General features: G+C 44.3%; 1 protein-coding gene across 3 annotated transcripts in view; it reads right to left on the minus strand.

The window, feature by feature from the left end:
• Nucleotides 1–3,662: 3,662 nt before the first annotated feature.
• The window catches only part of ANKRD46 (ankyrin repeat domain 46), a 43,591-nt gene continuing 26,929 nt past the window's right edge, over nucleotides 3,663–20,324 (minus strand). For all 3 annotated transcript variants that reach the window (XM_069731656.1, XM_069731654.1, XM_069731653.1), the window contains exon 4: nucleotides 3,663–6,874. In XM_069731656.1, the coding sequence (XP_069587757.1) occupies nucleotides 6,658–6,874 (217 nt within the window). In that variant the 3' untranslated portion in view covers nucleotides 3,663–6,657. The remainder of the gene's footprint in view (nucleotides 6,875–20,324) is intronic.

Raw genomic sequence — 20,324 nt, forward strand, 5'->3', positions numbered from 1 at the left:
AGTGTGTGGACCGGTGTCTTTTATACAGGTACTCAGTTCAAACAGGTGCAATTAATACAGGTAATGAGTGCAAAGTCAGAGGGCTTCTTAAATAAAATCTAACAGGTCTATTGAGAATTCTTGCTGGTTGCTAGGTGATTAAATACTTATTTCATGCAATAAAATATGATTTTCTGGTTTTTATTTTTAGATTCTGTCTCGCACAGATAAAGTGTACCTACGATAAAAATTACAGACCTCTCTATTCTGTGTAGGTGGGAAAACTTGCAAAATGGTCAGTGTATCATATACTTATTTTCCCCACTGTACAGTTGTGGCCAAAAGTATTGACACCCCTGCAATTCTGTCAGATAATACTCAGTTTCTTCCTGAAAATGATTGCAATCACAAATTCTTTGGTATTATCTTCATTTAATTTGTCTTAAATGAAAAAACACAAAAGAGAATGAAGCAAAAAGCAAAACATTGATCATTTCACACAAAACTCCAAAAATGGGCCAGACAAAAGTATTGGCACCCTCAGCCTATTACTTGGTTGCACAACCTTTAGCCAAAATAACTGCAACCAACCGCTTCTGGTAACCATCAATGAGTTTCTTACAATGCTCTGCTGGAATTTTAGACCATTCTTCTTTGGCAAACTGCTCCAGGTCCCTGATATTTGAAGGGTGCCTTCTCCAAACTGCCATTTTTAGATCTCTCCACAGGTGTTCTATGGGATTCAGGTCTGGACTCATTGCTGGCCACCTTAGAAGTCTCCAGTGCTTTCTCTCAAACCATTTTCTAGTGCTTTTTGAAGTGTTTTGGGTCATTGTCCTGCTGGAAGAACCATGACCTCTGAGGGAGACCCAGCTTTCTCACACTGGGCCCTACATTATGCTACAAAGTTTGTTGGTAGTCTTCAGACTTCATAATGCCATGCACATGGTCAAACAGTCCAGTGCCAGAGGCAGCAAAAAAAACCCAAAACATCAGGGAACCTCCGCCATGTTTGACTGTAGGGACCGTGTTCTTTTCTTTGAATGTCTCTTTTTTTCTCCTGTAAACTCTATGTTGACGCCTTTGCCCAAAAAGCTCTACTTTTGTCTCATCTGACCAGATAACATTCTTCCAAAACGTTTTAGGCTTTTTCAGGTAAGTTTTGGCAATCTCCAGCCTGGCATTTTTATGTCTCAGGGTAAGAAGTGGGGTCTTCCTGGGTCTCCTACCATACAGTCCCTTTTCATTCAGACGCCGACGGATAGTACGGTTTCACACTGTTGTACCCTCGGACTGCCAGACAGCTTGAACTTGTTTGGATGTTAGTCGAGGTTCTTTATCCAACATCCGCACAATCTTGCGTTGAAATCTCTTGTCAATTTTTCTTTTCCGTCCACATCTAGGGAGGTTAGCCACAGTGTTAGGGCTAGCGGAACGCACCAAATTATTTATAGATGGTATAAGGTGCGTTCGCAGCCCAGGGTCCACCGTGCAGAGATGGAACCTGCTGCTGAGTAATGACGGACTATATGGCGTTACAATGTGGATACACACACGGGTTAACTTCACCCTGTGTGAAGGAAACAGACCCTGTTGCGTCACAGGGCCGCGGTACCGCACCAAGAGCACAAGCAAGGCGTCTCAGGACTCTATCCCAAGACACAGGCTTAGAGTACGTTCAGACCACTTGCGCTCGACACCGCAACTGGGGTGTCAAAGTAACAGAAAAATATAACTTAAAGCACAAGAGTGCGTGCTGTGCCGCGCCGCTTTGGCGGACGCCACTAACCACCCAGACTTGTAATAGGAAAGCGCTCTAAAAGTGCACGGCGCCACACTGGCGGTTACAGCAATAGACGCTGTATCGTGTGTCTTTATGTTGACAGCTTAATCGTGCGCTAGACAGCAAGCATCCACCTTTTGCGAAGTCATACACAAGGGAGGGGATTTTAAAGAACGACTTGCACTCATCAACACACACACACGATTCCAAATGTACACTAGCGCATGGCCTTGCAGCCATGCAAACCTTTTATAGCTGCAGCAAGAACAGGACCTTCCCAGAAGGACCAATGGGAGTCAGCCACAGAAGAAGAACACCTTCAGGACCTTCCTAAAAGGACCAATGGGATTTGCTGCAGTATCTAAGCATGTGACCCTTGATCTCCAACGAGAGATTTTGCCCTGGGCATGCTCAAACAGGGAAGAGCAGGACTTAGTCCCAAACACGTCTGCTCGCCGCTGCCCAGGACTGGCTACAATGGCAGAAGCTGGAAAAGCAGCAGTCGTCTAGTATAATAATAATAATCTTTATTTTTTATATAGCGCTAACATATTCCGTAGCGCTTTACATTTTGCACACATTATCATCACTGTCCCCGATGGGGCTCACAATCTAAATTCCCTATCAGTATGTCTTTGGAATGTGGGAGGAAACCGGAGTGCCCGGAGGAAACCCACGCAAACACGGAGAGAACATACAAACTCTTTGCAGATGTTGTCCTTAGTGGGGTTTGAACCCAGGACTCCAGCGCTGCAAGGCTGCTGTGCTAACCACCGTGCCGCCCATCAGCCTGAGCTAGACGCTGGGACCGACGTCTCCGCTGAGCAGACTCCACTGCGGCTGGAGAAGAATGGGACACCGCAGCGGAGATGGTTCGAGATTCCCCCTGTGCAGAGGCGGGAACTCGACACCTAACACACAGTGCCATGGGCTTTAAACTTCTTGATGACACTGCGCATGGTAGGCACTGGAACATTCAGGTCTTTGGAGATGGACTTGTAGCCTTGAGATTGCTCATGCTTCCTCACAATTTGGCTTCTCAAGTCCTCAGACAGTTCTTTGGTCTTCTTTCTTTTCTCCATGCTCAATGTGGTACATGCAAGGACACAGGTTGAGTCATCTTTAATCCATGTCAACTGGCTGCAAGTGTGATTTAGTTATTGCCAACACCTGTTAGGTGCCACAGGTAAGTTACAGGTGCTGCTAATTACACAAATTAGAGAAGCATCACATGATTTTTCGAACAGTGCCAATATTTTTGTCCACCCCCTTTTTTATGTTTGGTGAGGAATTATATCCAATTTGGCTTTAGGACAATTCTTTTTGTGTTTTTTTTTTTTAATTTAAGACAAATTAAACGAAGATAATAATACCAAAGAATTTGTGTTCGCAATCATTTTCAGGAAGAAACGGAGTATTATTTGACAGAATTACAGGGGTGTCAATACTTTTGCCACAACTGTATGTCTGCTATGTGCCACCAAAATAAGGCATGGATACTAGGAGACTTCTGAAGGTGTCCTCTGGTATCAGACAAAAAACAAAAACTGTATGAATGGTGGACATGTACACTGTGAAAGGTGACCTCCATGTTTTGGGCTTCTTTTTCCAGCACATGACTCAGAAGCTTGATTACATTGAGGTCTGGGGAAATTGGAGGCCAGTCCATCACTGTGAACGCATCATCGTGTTCCTCCAACTACATATGAAGAGTATTTGTGGTTCGGAACATTATCCTGCTGAAGGAGGTCACTGATATTAGTCGGCCACATCTTTGTATCTGCAGTGTCAGGGAAGGGGCAGCTTCTCTAAGGAACTGAACATCTCAGCCAGCCGCTCCATCAAGTCACCAACACACCGGGAAGAGGAAGAAAACATCATCACCACCAGAAACCACCCACAAATTTGAATCAGTTATTTAATTCAGCTCAGACATAGACAAACTGTTATCTACAGAGTTACCGTATATCAAATCATTATTATACTGATGCATTTTACCTTCTATGTAGGCACCATTAAATATGATTACGGTAAGTAGTAAGGCTCGCCACACACTCCAAGGGTATGTGCACACGTAGAAAGCTTCTCTGCAGATTTTTCCACAGCGGATTTGATAAATCCGCAGTGCAAAACCGCTGCGGTTTTTCCTGCGGATTTATCGTGGTTTCTGTTGCGGATTCCGCTGCGGTTTTACATCTGCAGTTTTCTATTGGAGCAGGTGTAAAAACGCTGCGGATTCCGCACATAGAATTGACATGCTGAGGAAAATAAAAAGCTGGGTTTCTGCGCGTTTTTTTCCGCAGCATGTGCACTGCGGATTTAGTTTCCCATAGGTTTACATTGTACTGTAAACTCATGGGAAACTCCATCCGCAGCAAAATCTGCATCGTGTGCACATACCCTGAGCCTTCCACAAAACTATTACTGGACTTAATGCATAAAAACTGTTTGACCAATCAAACCACTTTCCCTTTAAAAGTGATCTAAAGAAATCAATTTTTTTTATGCATGATATATGAATAGGCAGCCTTACAATAATACATTGACAGTAGATTTGTCCTTGAAGTTAATGGTCCAAATTTAAAAAAAAATTCCTTGTTTTTTTTGTAAATAAAGAAAAATAACACACATTTGAGAATCAAAAAGAAACACACAATGGATGAAAAGCAGAAAGTGACAATGTGTATATACATTACAATAAACACTGCAGTATATAGTATCTATGTACAAAAAACACGGTCTGTTACCAGTAAGGCTGCCGTCACACTAGCAGTATTTGGTCAGTATTTTACATCTGTATTTGTAGCCAAAACCAGGAGTGGAACAATCAGAGGAAAAGTATAATAGAAACACGTCACCACTTCTGTATTTATCACCCACTCCTGGTTTTGGCTTACAAATACTGATGTAAAATACTGACCAAATACTGAACGTGTGATGGCAGCCTAAGTAAAAAAAAAAAAAAAATGTTTCAGAAATAGTTTAGTATAGTCAGTGGAAATATTAGGAATTACCAGCTGCTCCAACTTTACATAGTTGGGCAGATTAACTGATCAAAATCCGCCACATTTTTTGGGGGGTAAATTGAGACTAGTGATGAGCGTACGTGCTCATATGTGATGTTATCTGAGCATGCTCGGGTGCTAACTGAGTGTCTTTGGCGCACTTGAAAAACACGTACGAGTCCCCGCAGTTACTTGTCTCACAGCTGTTAGACAATCCCTGCATGTGTTGCGGCTGTCGAACAGAGGAGAGACATGCAGCTGCGGGGACTCAAACATATTATTCGAGCACACGGAAGGCACTCGATTAGTACCCGAGCATGTTCGGATAACACCTTATCCAATCACGTGCGCTCATCACTAATGGAAAGCAACATTTTGCTGCAAAAACATTGGTATAAATTAAGTTAACCAAAAGGTGGCATAAAGTGGAACTAACATTTCTAAAGATGCACCAAATCTACCATACACCATGAGCCAGTGTTACATTTGGCACATCAATGCTTAAATCATCATGATACTACTTATTACCTATGCACAGGTCAGATGATCAATTTTTTGAGGGTCTGACTGCATGGATCCACCCCAATCGGAGCTGATACATTAAGAAGGACTTTATATGTGCTAGTATTAATAAAGAGGCGTGGTGGGGTAATATGTGCCTAATTCCTTAAGAGGCGCACGCCGCCTAATGAATTCAGATCATCTCCTCAGTGGCGTGAACCTCCAGAGATGCTTCTCTAGTCAGGGACTGGAGTAATGTTTCTGGTGTAAGTCAAGCCACTAAAACGACGTAACTTTAGACGAGTTCAGAGAGCAGGGGCTGCTAGGTCACGTCCACTTTGGAGGAGCTGCCTGGGTCTAGCGTGAAAATACCAAAAGTCAAAACATTTTTGCGCAAAAAGTTTGTGACTAAGTTATTTTACACCAAAAACCTTGTTGAATTGGCCCCTTAGTGGGAATTCTATTTATCTATGAGCTCCGATTTAGAAACGGAGTAGAAGGAACTTGGGGTGGGAAGTACAAAGTCTATTTAAAATTGGCTCATAAGTGATGTAAGTTATCAACAGGATAAATGATAATGGGTGATCAAAACCCACTGAATAATTACCCCAAATCCTCTGTGTGAATGGAGCAGTAGAGAGCATGTGCGACCACTGCACCAATAACTTCTGTAGTTGCGGTGATCGCACATGCTCACTACTGTTTAATTCAAATTTATGAATATGGGCCTCACATTCTCGAGATTTATCGGGGTCTCAGCAGCTGGAACCCTGCAATCATACATTTATCACCTAGCCGGTGGATAGAGGATATGCTGTTTAGAGACAACCCTGTTAAGCCTCAGGTCAAAGTGTTGGAAAATAAAGTAGTAGGGGAATGGAAGTTTGGTTACCAACTCAACAGCCATGGCGGTAAGCCTGTATGGATACAACTGGTAAATATTCCAATAAGTGGCGATCATGTAATATTATGTGACAAAACCAACATTTAATAGGAAAATAATACATGAAAACGAATAAAGTAACACTTCAGGTTATTAGACCAAACACGGTAAGAGGGAACGAAATGTTAATAAAATCCATCGAGAACCGTGATCATCTTCTACAAGGCCGTCCGTCCGAAGCCAAAGGAATAAGAAATCCTCCATATAAATAGGAAACGGTTGTGAGACTTAACTATAGTCTTGTTCCATCTAATGCATGGTAAAATAGAGAATGTCCTATGTCCTTCAATATGGAGAAACCTTTCCAGACCTTTGGATAATGTCCCATCATGTAATGAGAAGTGGGGTGACGAGAAGTGGTTCAGTCCAAAAGCACAGCACCCAAAGTCAGCGCTGCACCGGAACGGAGCGAGAAGCTGGACTCGCGAGCAACCTCGGCTCCTCGTCTAGTGAACGAGTTCGGGCTGATTCTCCACAAATGGCAGCACCCCGCTGACATAATATGCAATGCCCAGGGAAAGTAGGGCAATGACAATGAGAAGGAGGAGGACTCTCCAAAATCCAAGATCCTCCACAAATTCCTGCCAGGTGGTGCGGAAACTGGACAGGACTCCTTCTCCCTGTTGAAGGTTTGGATTCAAAAGAGAATGACTTTCCATAGCGCTGCAAGAAACAAAAAAAAGACACGTCAGCACACGGCCGTTCATACATCTGCAACCCATTAGAAAGACTAGAACTGGATATTGGATTATAACGTCACTCGGCATGCCAATTTTGACAGATATGAACCTAAACACTATTTTATATCCTGCAGCTATGGTGAGGAATGCAAGAGGTTTATCCAAGAGGTAAGAACATTCTTTTTAAAACACATCCAATTGTGGAAATTATTATTATTCCAAGCTTTATTAATCAAAATGTACTTTGTTCATGGGAAAAGCCCTTTAATGCTGCCCAAACCACAGTACAATTGCAACAGCGTACGATTAACTTACACAGTTTGAAAAGCCGGTCGGGTACTATGTGTCGGATGACTAATCCTGGTGTAAGGCAGGAGCCCGGCAATCTCTCCTAGACAGACAGGTCCCCCCTATACACACAGATCGATCAGTCTTGGAGCGCAGAGCTAAGTCGCTGGGATCTTGCCTTGGATTTGTCATTTGTTGTGCACATTATAACAAGCAACTTTGCAAATTATTTGCTATTAAAAATACTCTCGGTTTCCAACCGCCAAGTGATTTTTATAGCTTGTTGTCTAGGTTGTCGGCCACCTCTGCAGTCTAGCAACAGCGGTGAACATATGCAGTGCTTATAAGCTCTTTGCAACAGGGCTTGTAAGTGCTGCTCTGAAGATAGCCAGATGGCTTGATTGCACTATTAGCTAATAAAACCCGGTTAGTTTGTGTGAAACTCAACTCCTGTGATGCTGCAAAATTAAAGCTGCCTCTTACAGTAGCATCCCGAGTGCACAGTTCGGTTCAGCGGCAAGACTATGCTGCTGGCCTGAACGGTCATTCAAGCAGGAGCGCACGGTCATTCAAGCAGGAGCGCACGGTCATTCAAGCAGGAGCGCACGGTCATTCAAGCAGGAGCGCACGGTCATTCAAGCAGGAGCGCACGGTCATTCAAGCAGGAGCGCACGGTCATTCAAGCAGGAGTGCACGGTCATTCAAGCAAGCAGGAAGTCAGGAGACAGTGAAGCGATGTACTCCTGCTGGAGACAAAGAGGTAAAAAATATATCCACATGCAAGTCATAACATGTGCATTACATATTGTAATGCTTTGTTGGTGGAATGTAACATTTTCTGCTAGATCCTCCCACAGATTACAATTGATCATTGGTATCCGATCCTAGCAACAGGACCCCTCATATTCAGCTCATCATCCAATGACCCATTTCATAAAAAGAAACGTATTTAGTCTATGGCACAGTTCACAAGTGATTGTTTTTTTTGGGGGGACCAAATGTCTGCAATAAACAAGAGATCTGAGACATGTCTGTTTTCATCAGTCAGGGGTCAAACTCGTCCATTCAAATCAATAGGTCCAGATTTTACTGTTTAATGGAAAGAAGTCTGGAATTTTTTTTTTTGCATAAAGAATGACACAGTAATGGTAAAAGTGGGCACATGGATCAAAAAATGAAATCCAACTTTTTGCTGAAACCTCAACCTCAGTTTAAAGGTACCTTCACACTCAGCAACTTTACAACGAGAACGTCAACGATCCGTGACGTTGCAGTGTCCTGGATAGCGATCTCGTTGTGTTTGACACGCAGCAGCGATCAGGATCCCGCTGTGATATCGCTGGTCGGAGCTAGAAGTCCAGAACTTTATTTGGTCGCCAGGTCGGCGTGTATCGTCGTGTTTGACATCAAAAGCAACGATGCCAGCAATGTTTTACATGGAACTAACAACCAGCTACAACGATAAGTGAGTCGCCGTTACGTCACTGGATCGCTCCTGCATCGTTCTGGAGCTGCTGTGTTTGACGTCTCTACAGCGACCTAAACAGCGACGCCGCAGCGATCAGCTCGTTGTCTATATCGCTGCAGCGTCGCTGAGTGTGACGGTACCTTTAGACCTCTTCCCCAATCCCCATGAAAGATTAAAAAAACAAAAAACAAAAAAAAACAGATGTCTGAATAACTGGCCCAAACAGGACACATTCTCCTCTCTTTGTGCTTTGTACAGTTTTCTTTATCTTGTCTCAATATGTAAAAATGACATGCCGCTGTCATGCTCCACCAAAGAGCCAGACGGGGAAGGGAAGAACTGCAACTAGGGAAGGATTAGAGAGCCACCCCTGAATCTCGCTCTGCGCAACCCTGAGCTCCCCGCCGTCCCTAGACGGGTTCTTTCACCCTGTGCAGTAAGCACAGCCCTTGCTAATGCATTAGGCTAGGTTCACATTGCGTTAGGGCAGTCCGTTTAGCGCAAAGCGCTACAGACTGCGCTAACGCAATGTCCGGAAAGGGATCGCGTTTGCCGATCCCGCTAGTGCAGATACCCGATCTGCGCTAGCGAGGAACGGACCTCGGACGCTGCAAGCAGCGTCCGCGGTCCGTCTGAAACTAACGGGACATCGCTAGCGCGTGCCGAAAATGCCATGCGCTAGAGATCCGTTAGCACATTGCCGTCAATGGGTGTGCTAACGGATCCGTTGCATGGCGTTAATTGCGACAATTTCGCCATGTAACGGGGTCCGCTAGCGTTAACCCATTAACGCAATGTGAACCTAGCCTAAGGCAGCAGGAGCGCTAGTCATGTTCTGCAATACTGACAAGGAGAAACTGACAAGGGTAAAGAAACAGCAACCACTCTCAGCACACACAGACTAAAGGAATGGTAGAGAAAAGGGAGAGGAAAGAAAAGCAAACCAAAAGGAAGATAAGGAGAACGATAACAAAAGAAACTTCCGAACAGCAAACTCCGGAGATGATTTCTAGACGACTTCTCTTTCCGCGGCTCACAGCTCCAAACCAATTCCAAGATATAGCAAGCTATCACTGGCAACTAGGTCAGCTAAGAGGTGAGTACTTATATCAGAGGGGAGTGGAGAGAGTAAGAACAGCTGAGATAACTCAGGATGAAAGGCTTTAGGAGAGGAGTTTAATCCAACCAAAGAACATAGGCAATCTGCATAGCTAACTGGAAAGCAAAGCAGATCTAATCAGTGCATGCATGCTTGTACACAAACGCTATGATCTTCCGACCCCTGAAACAGAGGAAACAACCCTCTGCCACGGTACTCCCGTGACATCCGCTGTACTGCACAACATTGGTGGATCGGTTGATAACTTAAGATTTAGCCAATGCTGTCATTTGTTAAGTGCAGTAATAAATGGATACTGCAAGTCTCAGAGAGGAGAGTCAATGTGCATTGTTATTTTTTCGTTCCAGCAAAGTATTCCTGTAAATTATGCCCCGGCACTTCTTGCCAAGAACGGTTTCAGTAATGTGCTGTTATGCAGTCCGTCATCAGAAAGCTCAAAGCAAGTTGGCAACAGATGCTAAATTTGAAAGTAGAAAGCAATGTTCCCACCACGAAGATGGTCTGCTACCATGGCACAGGAAAGCTCAGCTGAGTGCTACTGGGTTCTCTAGGAAAGCCGCTACCGGGCACGCGCAGCCCCTTCCCTCCCGGGCACGCGCAGTCCCTTCCCTCCCGGGCACGCGCAGCCCCTTCCCTCCCGCGCACGCGCAGCCCCTTCCCTCCCGCGCATGCGCAGCCCCTTCCCTCCCGCGCACGCGCAGCCCCTTCCCTCCCGCGCACGCGCAGCCATTTATTAAATGTGAAGTTAACCTTAATTATATCAACAATGGGGTAAAGGAGATCATCTCGAGCTATTGTGGAGGTCGATCGGCTCAGACAACCAAGAGACCAGTCGAACTGTCCAGAAGTGAAAAAAAAATGTAAAATACAATGGCGCTACCAACATGCAGTTTAATGATGGACTGTAGAGCCAGTATAAAACAGGTCTTGAAGTGGTTTCAACCTTTTTCAGATAAATTCAAGTTACAAAGGGGCCCTATTCATTACTGCATTTGCGCTTGTTTTTTTCTTGAGTCTTTAGTGTTTTGCAGCTTTTTAATTTTGACCTTTGCTTTAAGTCTACTTTATTTATGTTCTAGTTTCTTGTAATGGTTGCCATTGTGGACAGACGTAATAGTTTCCAGATGTTTTTGCTAATTTATCAGTAGCGGCTTTTTGAAAAGTCCCCTAAATATATTATTTATTGTTATAGCGCCATTTATTCCATGGCGCTTTACATGTGAGGAGGGGTATACAGTTAGGTCCATATATATTTGGACAGAGACAACATTTTTCTAATTTTGGTTATAGACATTACCACAATTAATTTTAAACAAAACATTTCAGATGCAGTTGAAGTTCAGACTTTCAGCTTTCATTTGAGGGTATCCACATTAAAATTGGATGAAGGATTTAGGAGTTTCAGTTCCTTAACATGTGCCACCCTGTTTTTAAAAGGAACAAAACGTAATTGGACAGATTCAATAATTGTAAATAAAATGTTCGTTTCTAGTACTTGGTTGAAAACCCTTTGTTGGCAATGACTGCCTGAAGTCTTGGACTCCTGGACATCACCAGACGCTGTGTTTCCTCCTTTTTGATGCTCTGCCAGGCCTTCACTGCGGTGGTTTTCAGTTGCTGTTTGTTTGTGGGCCTTTCTGTCTGAAGTTTAGTGTTTAACAAGTGAAATGCTGCTCAATTGGGTTGAGATCAGGTGACTGACTTGGCCATTCAAGAATATTCCACTTCTTTGCTTTAATAAACTCCTGGGTTGTTTTGGCTTTATGTTTTGGGTCATTGTCCATCTGTAGTATGAAATGACGACCAATCAGTTTGGCTGCATTTGGCTGGATCTGAGCACACAGTATGGCGGCTCTGAATACCTCAGAATTCATTCGGCTGCTTCTGTCCTGTGTCACATCATCAAAAAACACTAGTGACCCAGTGCCACTGGCAGCCATTCATGCCCAAGCCATCACACTGCCTCCGCCGTGTTTTACAGATGATGTGGTATGCTTTGGATCATGAGCTGTACCACGCCTTCGCCATACTTTTCTCTTTCAATCACTCTGGTAGAGGTTGATCTTGGTTTCATCTGTCCAAAGAATGTTCTTCCAGAACTGTGATGGCTTTTTTAGATGTTTTTTAGCAAAGTCCAGTCTAGCCTTCTTATTCTTGATGCCTATGAGTGGCTTGCACCGTGCAGTGAACCCTCTGTATTTACTTTCATGCAGTCTTCTCTCTATGGTAGATCTGGATATTGATACACCGACCTCCTGGAGAGTGTTGGTCACTTGGTTGGCTGTTGTGAAGGGGTTTCTCTTCACCATGGAGATTATTCTGCGATCATCCACCACTCTTGTCTTCTGTGGGCGCCCAGGTCTTTTTGCATTGATGAGTTCACCAGTGCTTTCTTTCTTTCTCAGGATGTACCAAACTGTAGATTTTGCCACTCCTAATATTGTAGCAATTTCTCGGATGGGTTTTTTCTGTTTTCGCAGCTTAAGGATGGCTTGTTTCACCTGCATGGAGAGCTCCTTTGACCGCATGTTTACTTCACAGCAAAACCTTCCAAATGCAAGCACCACACCTCAAATCAACTCCAGGCCTTTTATCTGCTTGAGAGTGACATAACGAAGGGATTGCCCACACCTGTCCATGAAATAGCCTTGGAGTCAATTGTCCAATTACTTTTGGTCCCTTTAAAAACAGGGTGGCACATGTTAAGGAGCTGAAACTCCTAAACCCTTCATCCGATTTTAATGTGGATATCCTCAAATGAAAGCGAAAAGTCTGAACTTCAGCAGCATCCGAATTGTTTTGTTTAAAATTCATTGTGGTAATATCTATAACCAAAATTAGAAAAATGTTGTCTCTGTCCAAATATATATGGACCTAACTGTACATAATAAAAACAAGTACAATAATCTTAAACAATACAAGTCATAACCGGTACAGGAGGAGAGAGGACCCTGCCCGCGATGGTTCACAATCTACAAGGGATGGGTGAAGATACAGTAGGTGAGGATAGAGCTATTGTGCTCTAGTCCACTCGGCAGCGATCTTATGTATGGCAGCTATCGTTGCAAATTGGTAGCAATTTTTGAAACAAACTGCTTTAAAAGTTGCAAAAAAAGAAAAAAAGTTAAGACAAAAAAAAGAGCATTTTTTGAGTTTGCGAAAAATTAATGAACCGTGTACGGATAACCAGAAGATAAGAAAGAAAAGTGAATACCCCTTCTGTCCATGAAATATCTCATTTTTTACTGCCTTTTATAAACACGTTTTAAGATTCCACCAAAAGCGTTACATGTTATTGGGGCTGTCAAGTTCTTATGTGGTTGAAATTGAATAATGCTATAAAAACAAGCAACTTTGCTATTTCCCTCCTATTATAAACTCTCCTTTCTCAAGAATGTGGGATTTATTTTTGAACTTAACAGTGTACAACTTGTTGCAAATGTGACTGGTCACCGCTGCAGTCTCAGAATGGCCGATTACCTAGCTAAGCAGATCATGATACTTCAGGAGCACACCGCTCCCAGTGCTCTGCTTTGTCAGAGACAGGGTGCTCCTGAAGTAAAAAGAAAAAAACGAAGTTGAGAGAACCACTTTTATGCCGGGGTCACACTTGTGTGTGCAATGCGCGAGTCTCCAGAGTCACTCCGGGACCAGAGTGTGCGGCCGCATGTATTTCTATGCAGCTGAACGCTCCGGTCGGAACCCCTGGCGGCAGTGCCGGGTATTGATGCATGAGTTTCTCGCACTGCACACACACAAGTGTGACCCCGGCCTTACAACTGTTCTTGGCCAGTATGACATGAATATCATTTGCAGGAAAAGAGATAGCTAGTAGAGTTTAGCGAATATGTTCAGAATCGGTCATCGAATCTGAATTTGCTGTATTGTTACCCTATGTATGCCGAATTTATTGATTATTGACTCCGAACATATTCGGTCATTTCTACTCCCACTGACCCCAATGACGTTTGGCTGTGTTTGGCGAATATTGCAAAAAACAATATTTGCCGCCGATCGTAATTGGAACCAAATTTTTTAAAATTCTAATAGCTAGATTGTTAAAAGGTACGGGGCTGGTTTTAGGGCTATCTGAATCAGGCTGGTTTTAGGGGTTAGCAGAGCAGTCTAATTTCTCCTTCAAAAAGCCCAAAATGACAGATCTTAGTTTGCCAAAAATGATAGAATGGAAATAGAAACTTTTTTTTTTACTGAAGTGATAGCGGATACATATATGTGCAGTATATTTGAGCTCATACAGTTTTTCCTTGAAAACTGATAATTAGAGAGCGACTCTCCAGTGACATCAGTGCACGTTAATGAGCAGACGCCAGAGAGAGTAGGAAACCCCAGCTGGAAAGTGTGAGCGCCAGAGCCACCTGGTGGCCACAACAGACATGGCATAAAACATACTGGGCTCTTCTAATGTCAATGCAGCAGTCAGAACGGGTTCACCATTGCGACTATTGGGGGCAATTTTGTACTGAGATACAGGTATTTTTGGCTAAATCTTGCAAAACTGTTTTATTTTTTAAAAAAAAATAGTTAACCTTTTGGCTTTTACAGCCTCTGTGTATCTGGGTACATAACTGGCTGCAGAGTGAATTAACCTGTAACCTTTATCTCTCTTCTCCTGTCCCATCATCCCAGCTGATTTATTAGAACATTAAAGTTAGTTGTGGTCATAAGTGACCCTAGAAGAATATTCATAATAATAGAGAGTCACTAACACTTATATTTGACCTTCCAAGCCAATTTATGATCACATCCAAATCCAACTTTTACATGGTCATAAATCAACTTGGATGACAGGCCCGGAGAAGAGCGATAAGAGTTATAGATTCTATTGCCAGAATGAACTCACTGACAGATTCACTGCTAGCTCACTCTGCAGCCAGTAATACACTGATACAGAGAGTAGGTGGTAGTCCAACATTTGTAATTAAATCACATTGCAAATATTAATCTAGCCAAAAATATATTTATTTAAAAGGGGTTTTCCGGGTTTTATTAAAAAAAAAAAAAAAAAAAAAACCCCGTCCCCGGGCTGCAGTATAATATATATACACTCAGCGGCTCTTGCCATCAACTCAGGAAGCGGCTGAGCTCACTGATTGGCTGCAACACTGTCGATGTGATGCCAGCGCTGCAGGCAATTACAGCGGCAGAGACTTGTGCTGAACCAGTTGAGGGTGAGTAGAGCACATTGTTTTTAAACAAACCGCCGCCATGAGACAGGGGCTTCTCGAAGCCAAATATTCACTTTAATTTCAATTTAAACAACAACAAAAAAAAAAAACAAAGTTAGAAGCATGCGCTTCTGATGTATGCCCCTGCATAGGCATTCATCAGGAATGGGCTCCTATGTTAAAAATAAATAGATTCAGTGCAGTGTATATTGTTGGAAGGATGCCTCTGTATAGAGAAGTGTATAGGTTTATGCCAGTTTAAAAAAAAAGAAAGTGAGTACAACATATATGAGTTGTAGAGCAACGACCAAGTAGGTGTGATCTGCTGTGGAAGTGTAAAATAAGGAAAGTGAAGTGAGTTACATCCCACTTGCTAGATGTAGGGAAAATGCATAGAAACGAATGCACTTCTGTTCATGTATTCGGATTCTTAAAAATGGTTAAACAGTAGTGTTCTCATTGGCATGGGGCATCTACCTTCCCACCTACTTGTTTAACATCCATCTGTGCCCTCCACTGGCAGCTGTTAGTCATTGAAGAGGAGGGTGGAGATAGAAAAAAAAAAAAGTGGGTTTACTGAAGCATTTGGCCTAACCAAGGTTGCAACGGGTGTGTGAGCGCTTGGTTTGAACAGTCATTTGGTGCTGACAGACTCCCTTTAACCCCTTCATGACCCAGCCTATTTTGACCTTAAAGACCTTGCCGTTTTTTGCAATTCTGACCAGTGTCCCTTTATGAGGTAATAACTCAGGAACGCTTCAACGGATCCTAGCGGTTCTGAGATTGTTTTTTCGTGACATATTGGGCTTCATGTTAGTGGTAAATTTAGGGCAATAAATTCTGCGTTTATTTGTGATAAAAACGGAAATTTGGCGAAAATTTCGCAATTTTCACATTTTGAATTGTTATTCTGTTAAACCAGAGAGTTATGTGACACAATAGTTAATAAATAACATTTCCCACATGTATACTTTACATCAGCACAATTTTGGAAACAAAATTTTTTTTTGCTAGGAAGTTATAAGGGTTAAAATTTGACCAGCGATTTCTCATTTTTACAACGAAATTTACAAAACCATTTTATTTAGGGACCACCTCACATTTGAAGTCAGTTTGAGGGGTCTATGTGGCTGAAAATACCCAAAAGTGACACCATTCTAAAAAATGCACCCCTCAAGGTGCTCAAAACCACATTCAAGAAGTTTATTAACCCTTCAGGTGCTTCACAGCAGCAGAAGCAACATGGAAGGAAAAAACGAACATTTAACTTTTTAGTCACAAAAATTATCTTTTAGCAACAATTTTTTAATTTTCCCAATGGTAAAAGGAGAAACTGAACCACGAAAGTTGTTGTCCAATTTGTCCTGAGTACGCTGATACCTCATATGTGGGGGTAAACCACTGTTTGGGCGCACGGCAGGGCTTGGAAGGGAAGGAGCGCCATTTGACTTTTTGAATGAAAAATTGGCTCCACTCTTTAGCGGACACCAGGTCACGTTTGGAGAGCCCCTGTGTGCCTAAACATTGGAGCTCCCCCACAAGTGACCCCATTTTGGAAACTAGACCCCCCAAGGAACTTATCTAGATGCCTAGTGAGCACTTTAAACCCCCAGGTGCTTCACAGAAGTTTATAACGCAGAGCCATGAAAATAAAAAATAATTTTTCTTTCCTCAAAAATGATTTTTTAGCCTGGAATTTCCTATTTTGCCAAGGGTAATAGGAGAAATTGGACCCCAAATGTTGTTGTCCAGTTTGTCCTGCGTACGCTGATACCCCATATGTGGGGGTAAACCACTGTTTGGGCGCACGGCAGGGCTCGGAAGGGAAGGCACGCCATTTGGCTTTTTAAATGGAAAATTAGCTCCAATCATTAGCGGACACCATGTCACATTTGGAGAGCCCCTGTGTGCCTAAACATTGGAGATCCCCCACAAATGACCCAATTTTGGAAACTAGACCCCCAAAGGAACTAATCTAGATGTGTGGTGAGGACTTTGAACCCCCAAGTGCTTCACAGAAGTTTATAACGCAGAGCCATGAAAATAAAAAAAATTATTTTCTCAAAAATGATCTTTTAGCCTGCAATTTTTTATTTTCCCAAGGGTAACAGGAGAAATTTGACCCCAAAAGTTGTTGTCCAGTTTCTCCTGAGTACGCTGATACCCCATGTGTGTGGGTAAACCACTGTTTGGGCACACGTCGGGGCTCAGAAGGGAAGTAGTGACTTTTGAAATGCAGACTTTGATGGAATGCTCTGCGGGCGTCACGTTGCGTTTGCAGAGCCCCTGATGTGGCTAAACAGTAGAAACCCCCCACAAGTGACCCCATTTTGGAAACTAGACCCCCAAAGGAACTAATCTAGATGTGTGGTGAGGACTTTGAACCACCAAGTGCTTCACAGAAGTTTATAACGCAGAGCCATGAAAATAATAAATACGTTTTCTTTCCTCAAAAATAATTATTTAGCCCAGAATTTTTTATTTTCCCAAGGGTAACAGGAGAAATTTGACCCCAAAAGTTGTTGTCCAGTTTCTCCTGAGTACGCTGATACCCCATGTGTGTGGGTAAACCACTGTTTGGGCACACGTCGGGGCTCAGAAGGGAAGTAGTGACTTTTGAAATGCAGACTTTGATGGAATGGTCTGTGGGCGTCACGTTGCGTTTGCAGAGCCCCTGGTGTGCCTAAAGAGTAGAAACCCCCCGCAAGTGACCCCATTTTGGAAACTAGACCCCCAAGGAACTTATCTAGATATGTGGTGAGCACTTTGAACCCCCCAAGTGCTTCACAGACGTTTACAACGCAGAGCCGTGAAAATAAAAAATCATTTTTCTTTCCTCAAAAATGATGTTTTAGCAAGCATTTTTTTATTTTCACAAGGGTAACAGGAGAAATTGGACCCCAGTAATTGTTGCGCAGTTTGTCCTGAGTACACTGATACCCCATATGTGGGGGTAAACCACTGTTTGGGCGCACGTCGGGGCTCGGAAGTGAGGGAGCACCATTTGACTTTTTGAATACAAGATTGGCTGGAATCAATGGTGGCGCCATGTTGCGTTTGGAGACCTCTGATGTGCCTAAACAGTGGAAACCCCTCAATTCTACCTCTAACACTAACCCCAACACACCCCTAACCCTAATCCCAACTGTAGCCATAACCCTGATCACAACCCTAACCCCAACACACCCCTAACCCTAATCCCAACTGTAGCCATAACCCTAATCACACCCCTAACCACAACCCTAATTCCAACCCTAACCCTAAGGCTATGTGCCCACATTGCGGATTCGTGTGAGATTTTTCAGCATCATTTTTGAAAAATCCGCGGGTAAAAGGCACTGCGTTTTACCTGCGGATTTCCAGCGTTTTTTGTGCGGATTTCACCTGTGGATTCCTATTGAGGAACAGGTGTAAAACGCTGCGGAATCCGAACAAAGAATTGACATGCTGCGGAAAATACAACGCGTTTCCGCGCGGTATTTTCCGCACCATGGGCACAGCGGATTTGGTTTTCCATAGGTCTACATGGTACTGTAAACCTGATGGAACACTGCTGCGAATCCGCAGCGGCCAATCCGCTGCGGATCCGCAGCCAAATCCGCACCGTGTGCACAGCCTAATTCTAAAGGTATGTGCACACACTGCGGAAATCGAACGGAGCACGGGGGGGGGGGGTTTTGGATCGGAGCACGGGGTGGTAAATCAAACGGAGCACGGGGGGGGGGGGGGCTGGTGGATCGGAGTGCAGGGGGGTTGGATCGGAGCACGGGGGGGGGGGGGTGATTGGAGCACGGGGGGAGCGGACAAGAGCACGGGGGGAGCGGAGCACAGGACGGAGCGGTGCATAGGACTGATCGGAGGACTGGGGGGGCGATCGGTGGGGTGGGGTGGGGGCACATTAGTGTTTCCAGCCATGGCTGATGATATTGCAGCATCGGCCATGGCTGGATTGTAATATTTCACCAGTTTTAATAAGTGAAATATTACAAATCGCTCTGATTGGCTGTTGAAAGTGAAACTGCCAATCAGAGCGATCGTAGCCACGGGGGCTAAACTACCACTTCCCCTGTCCCTGCAGATCGGGTGTAATGGGAGTTAACCCTTTCATCCGAACTGCAGGGACGCGATCTTTCCATGACGCCACATAGGCGTCATGGGTCGGATTGGCACCGACTTTCATGACGCCTACGTGGCGTCATGGGTCGGGAAGGGGTTAAGGGCTCATACTCATCGGCGAGGAAAATGGACAAGTGTAATCCAAATAAAAAAAAAAAAAATCGTATTGCACTCTGACCAATGTTAATCTACGATTCCTTGCTTGCCTGCGATTTTCTCTGCTGAAATTGGATTAAAAAAAAAAAATTGCAGCAATGCAAGTCAACGTCCGATTTTTACACGTACATGTCCTTGAAAAATGAAAACTCAACATTTCATCTGCCGTGTACAGTAAAAAAAAACAAAACACAGTATTACTGCTGCAAGTCTTTTGGGGTATGTCTCTACCAGTTTTCCAAATCTAGAGGACATTTTTGCCCACCCGCTCTAGTGAGATTGCAGTAAGGCGTATGTGAACAACAATTTTCCTTGCCACAGATACACAATGGGATTTAGGTCTGGACTGTGACGGAGTCATTCACATGCATGAATATGCTTTGATCTAAACCAGACCTGGGCAAAGTGAGGCTGGAGGGCCACATTCGGTCATCTAGCCGTCCCGGTCTCTGCTGGACCGTGCCCTCCCACGCCCGTTGTCTCCATTTGCGCTGACTTCATTGGTGGAGGAGGGGCCTCCAGACACTTCCTCCACCAATCAGGATGTGAAAACAGCTGACGGGATGACGTCATTTCATTGTGTCAGCGCACCGGAGACACCGAGACAGGAGCAGAAGCAGAGCACCGAGGAACGGACTAAGGGGAGCATATGGTGCTCTTTGTTTTCTCATGTGTATGGGATGTATGGCTGGGCATGCGGTGGCTGTGTGGGGCTCCTGCCGTACACAGGGAGGCTGTGTGGGGCTCCTGCCGTACACAGGGAGGCTGTGTGGGGCTCCTGCCGTACACAGGGAGGCTGTGTGGGGCTCCTGCCGTACACAGGGAGGCTGTGTGGGGCTCCTGCCGTACACAGGGAGGCTGTGTGGGGCTCCTGCCGTACACAGGGAGGCTGTGTGGGGCTCCTGCCGTACACAGGGAGGCTGTGTGGGGCTCCTGCCGTACACAGGGAGGCTGTGTGGGGCTCCTGCCGTACACAGGGAGGCTGTGTGGGGCTCCTGCCGTACACAGGGAGGCTGTGTGGGGCTCCTGCCGTACACAGGGAGGCTGTGTGGGGCTCCTGCCGTACACAGGGAGGCTGTGTGGGGCTCCTGCCTTACAC

This window comes from Ranitomeya imitator, chromosome 6 (assembly GCF_032444005.1).
Source record: "Ranitomeya imitator isolate aRanImi1 chromosome 6, aRanImi1.pri, whole genome shotgun sequence".
In the NCBI taxonomy this organism is placed as follows: domain Eukaryota; kingdom Metazoa; phylum Chordata; class Amphibia; order Anura; family Dendrobatidae; genus Ranitomeya; species Ranitomeya imitator.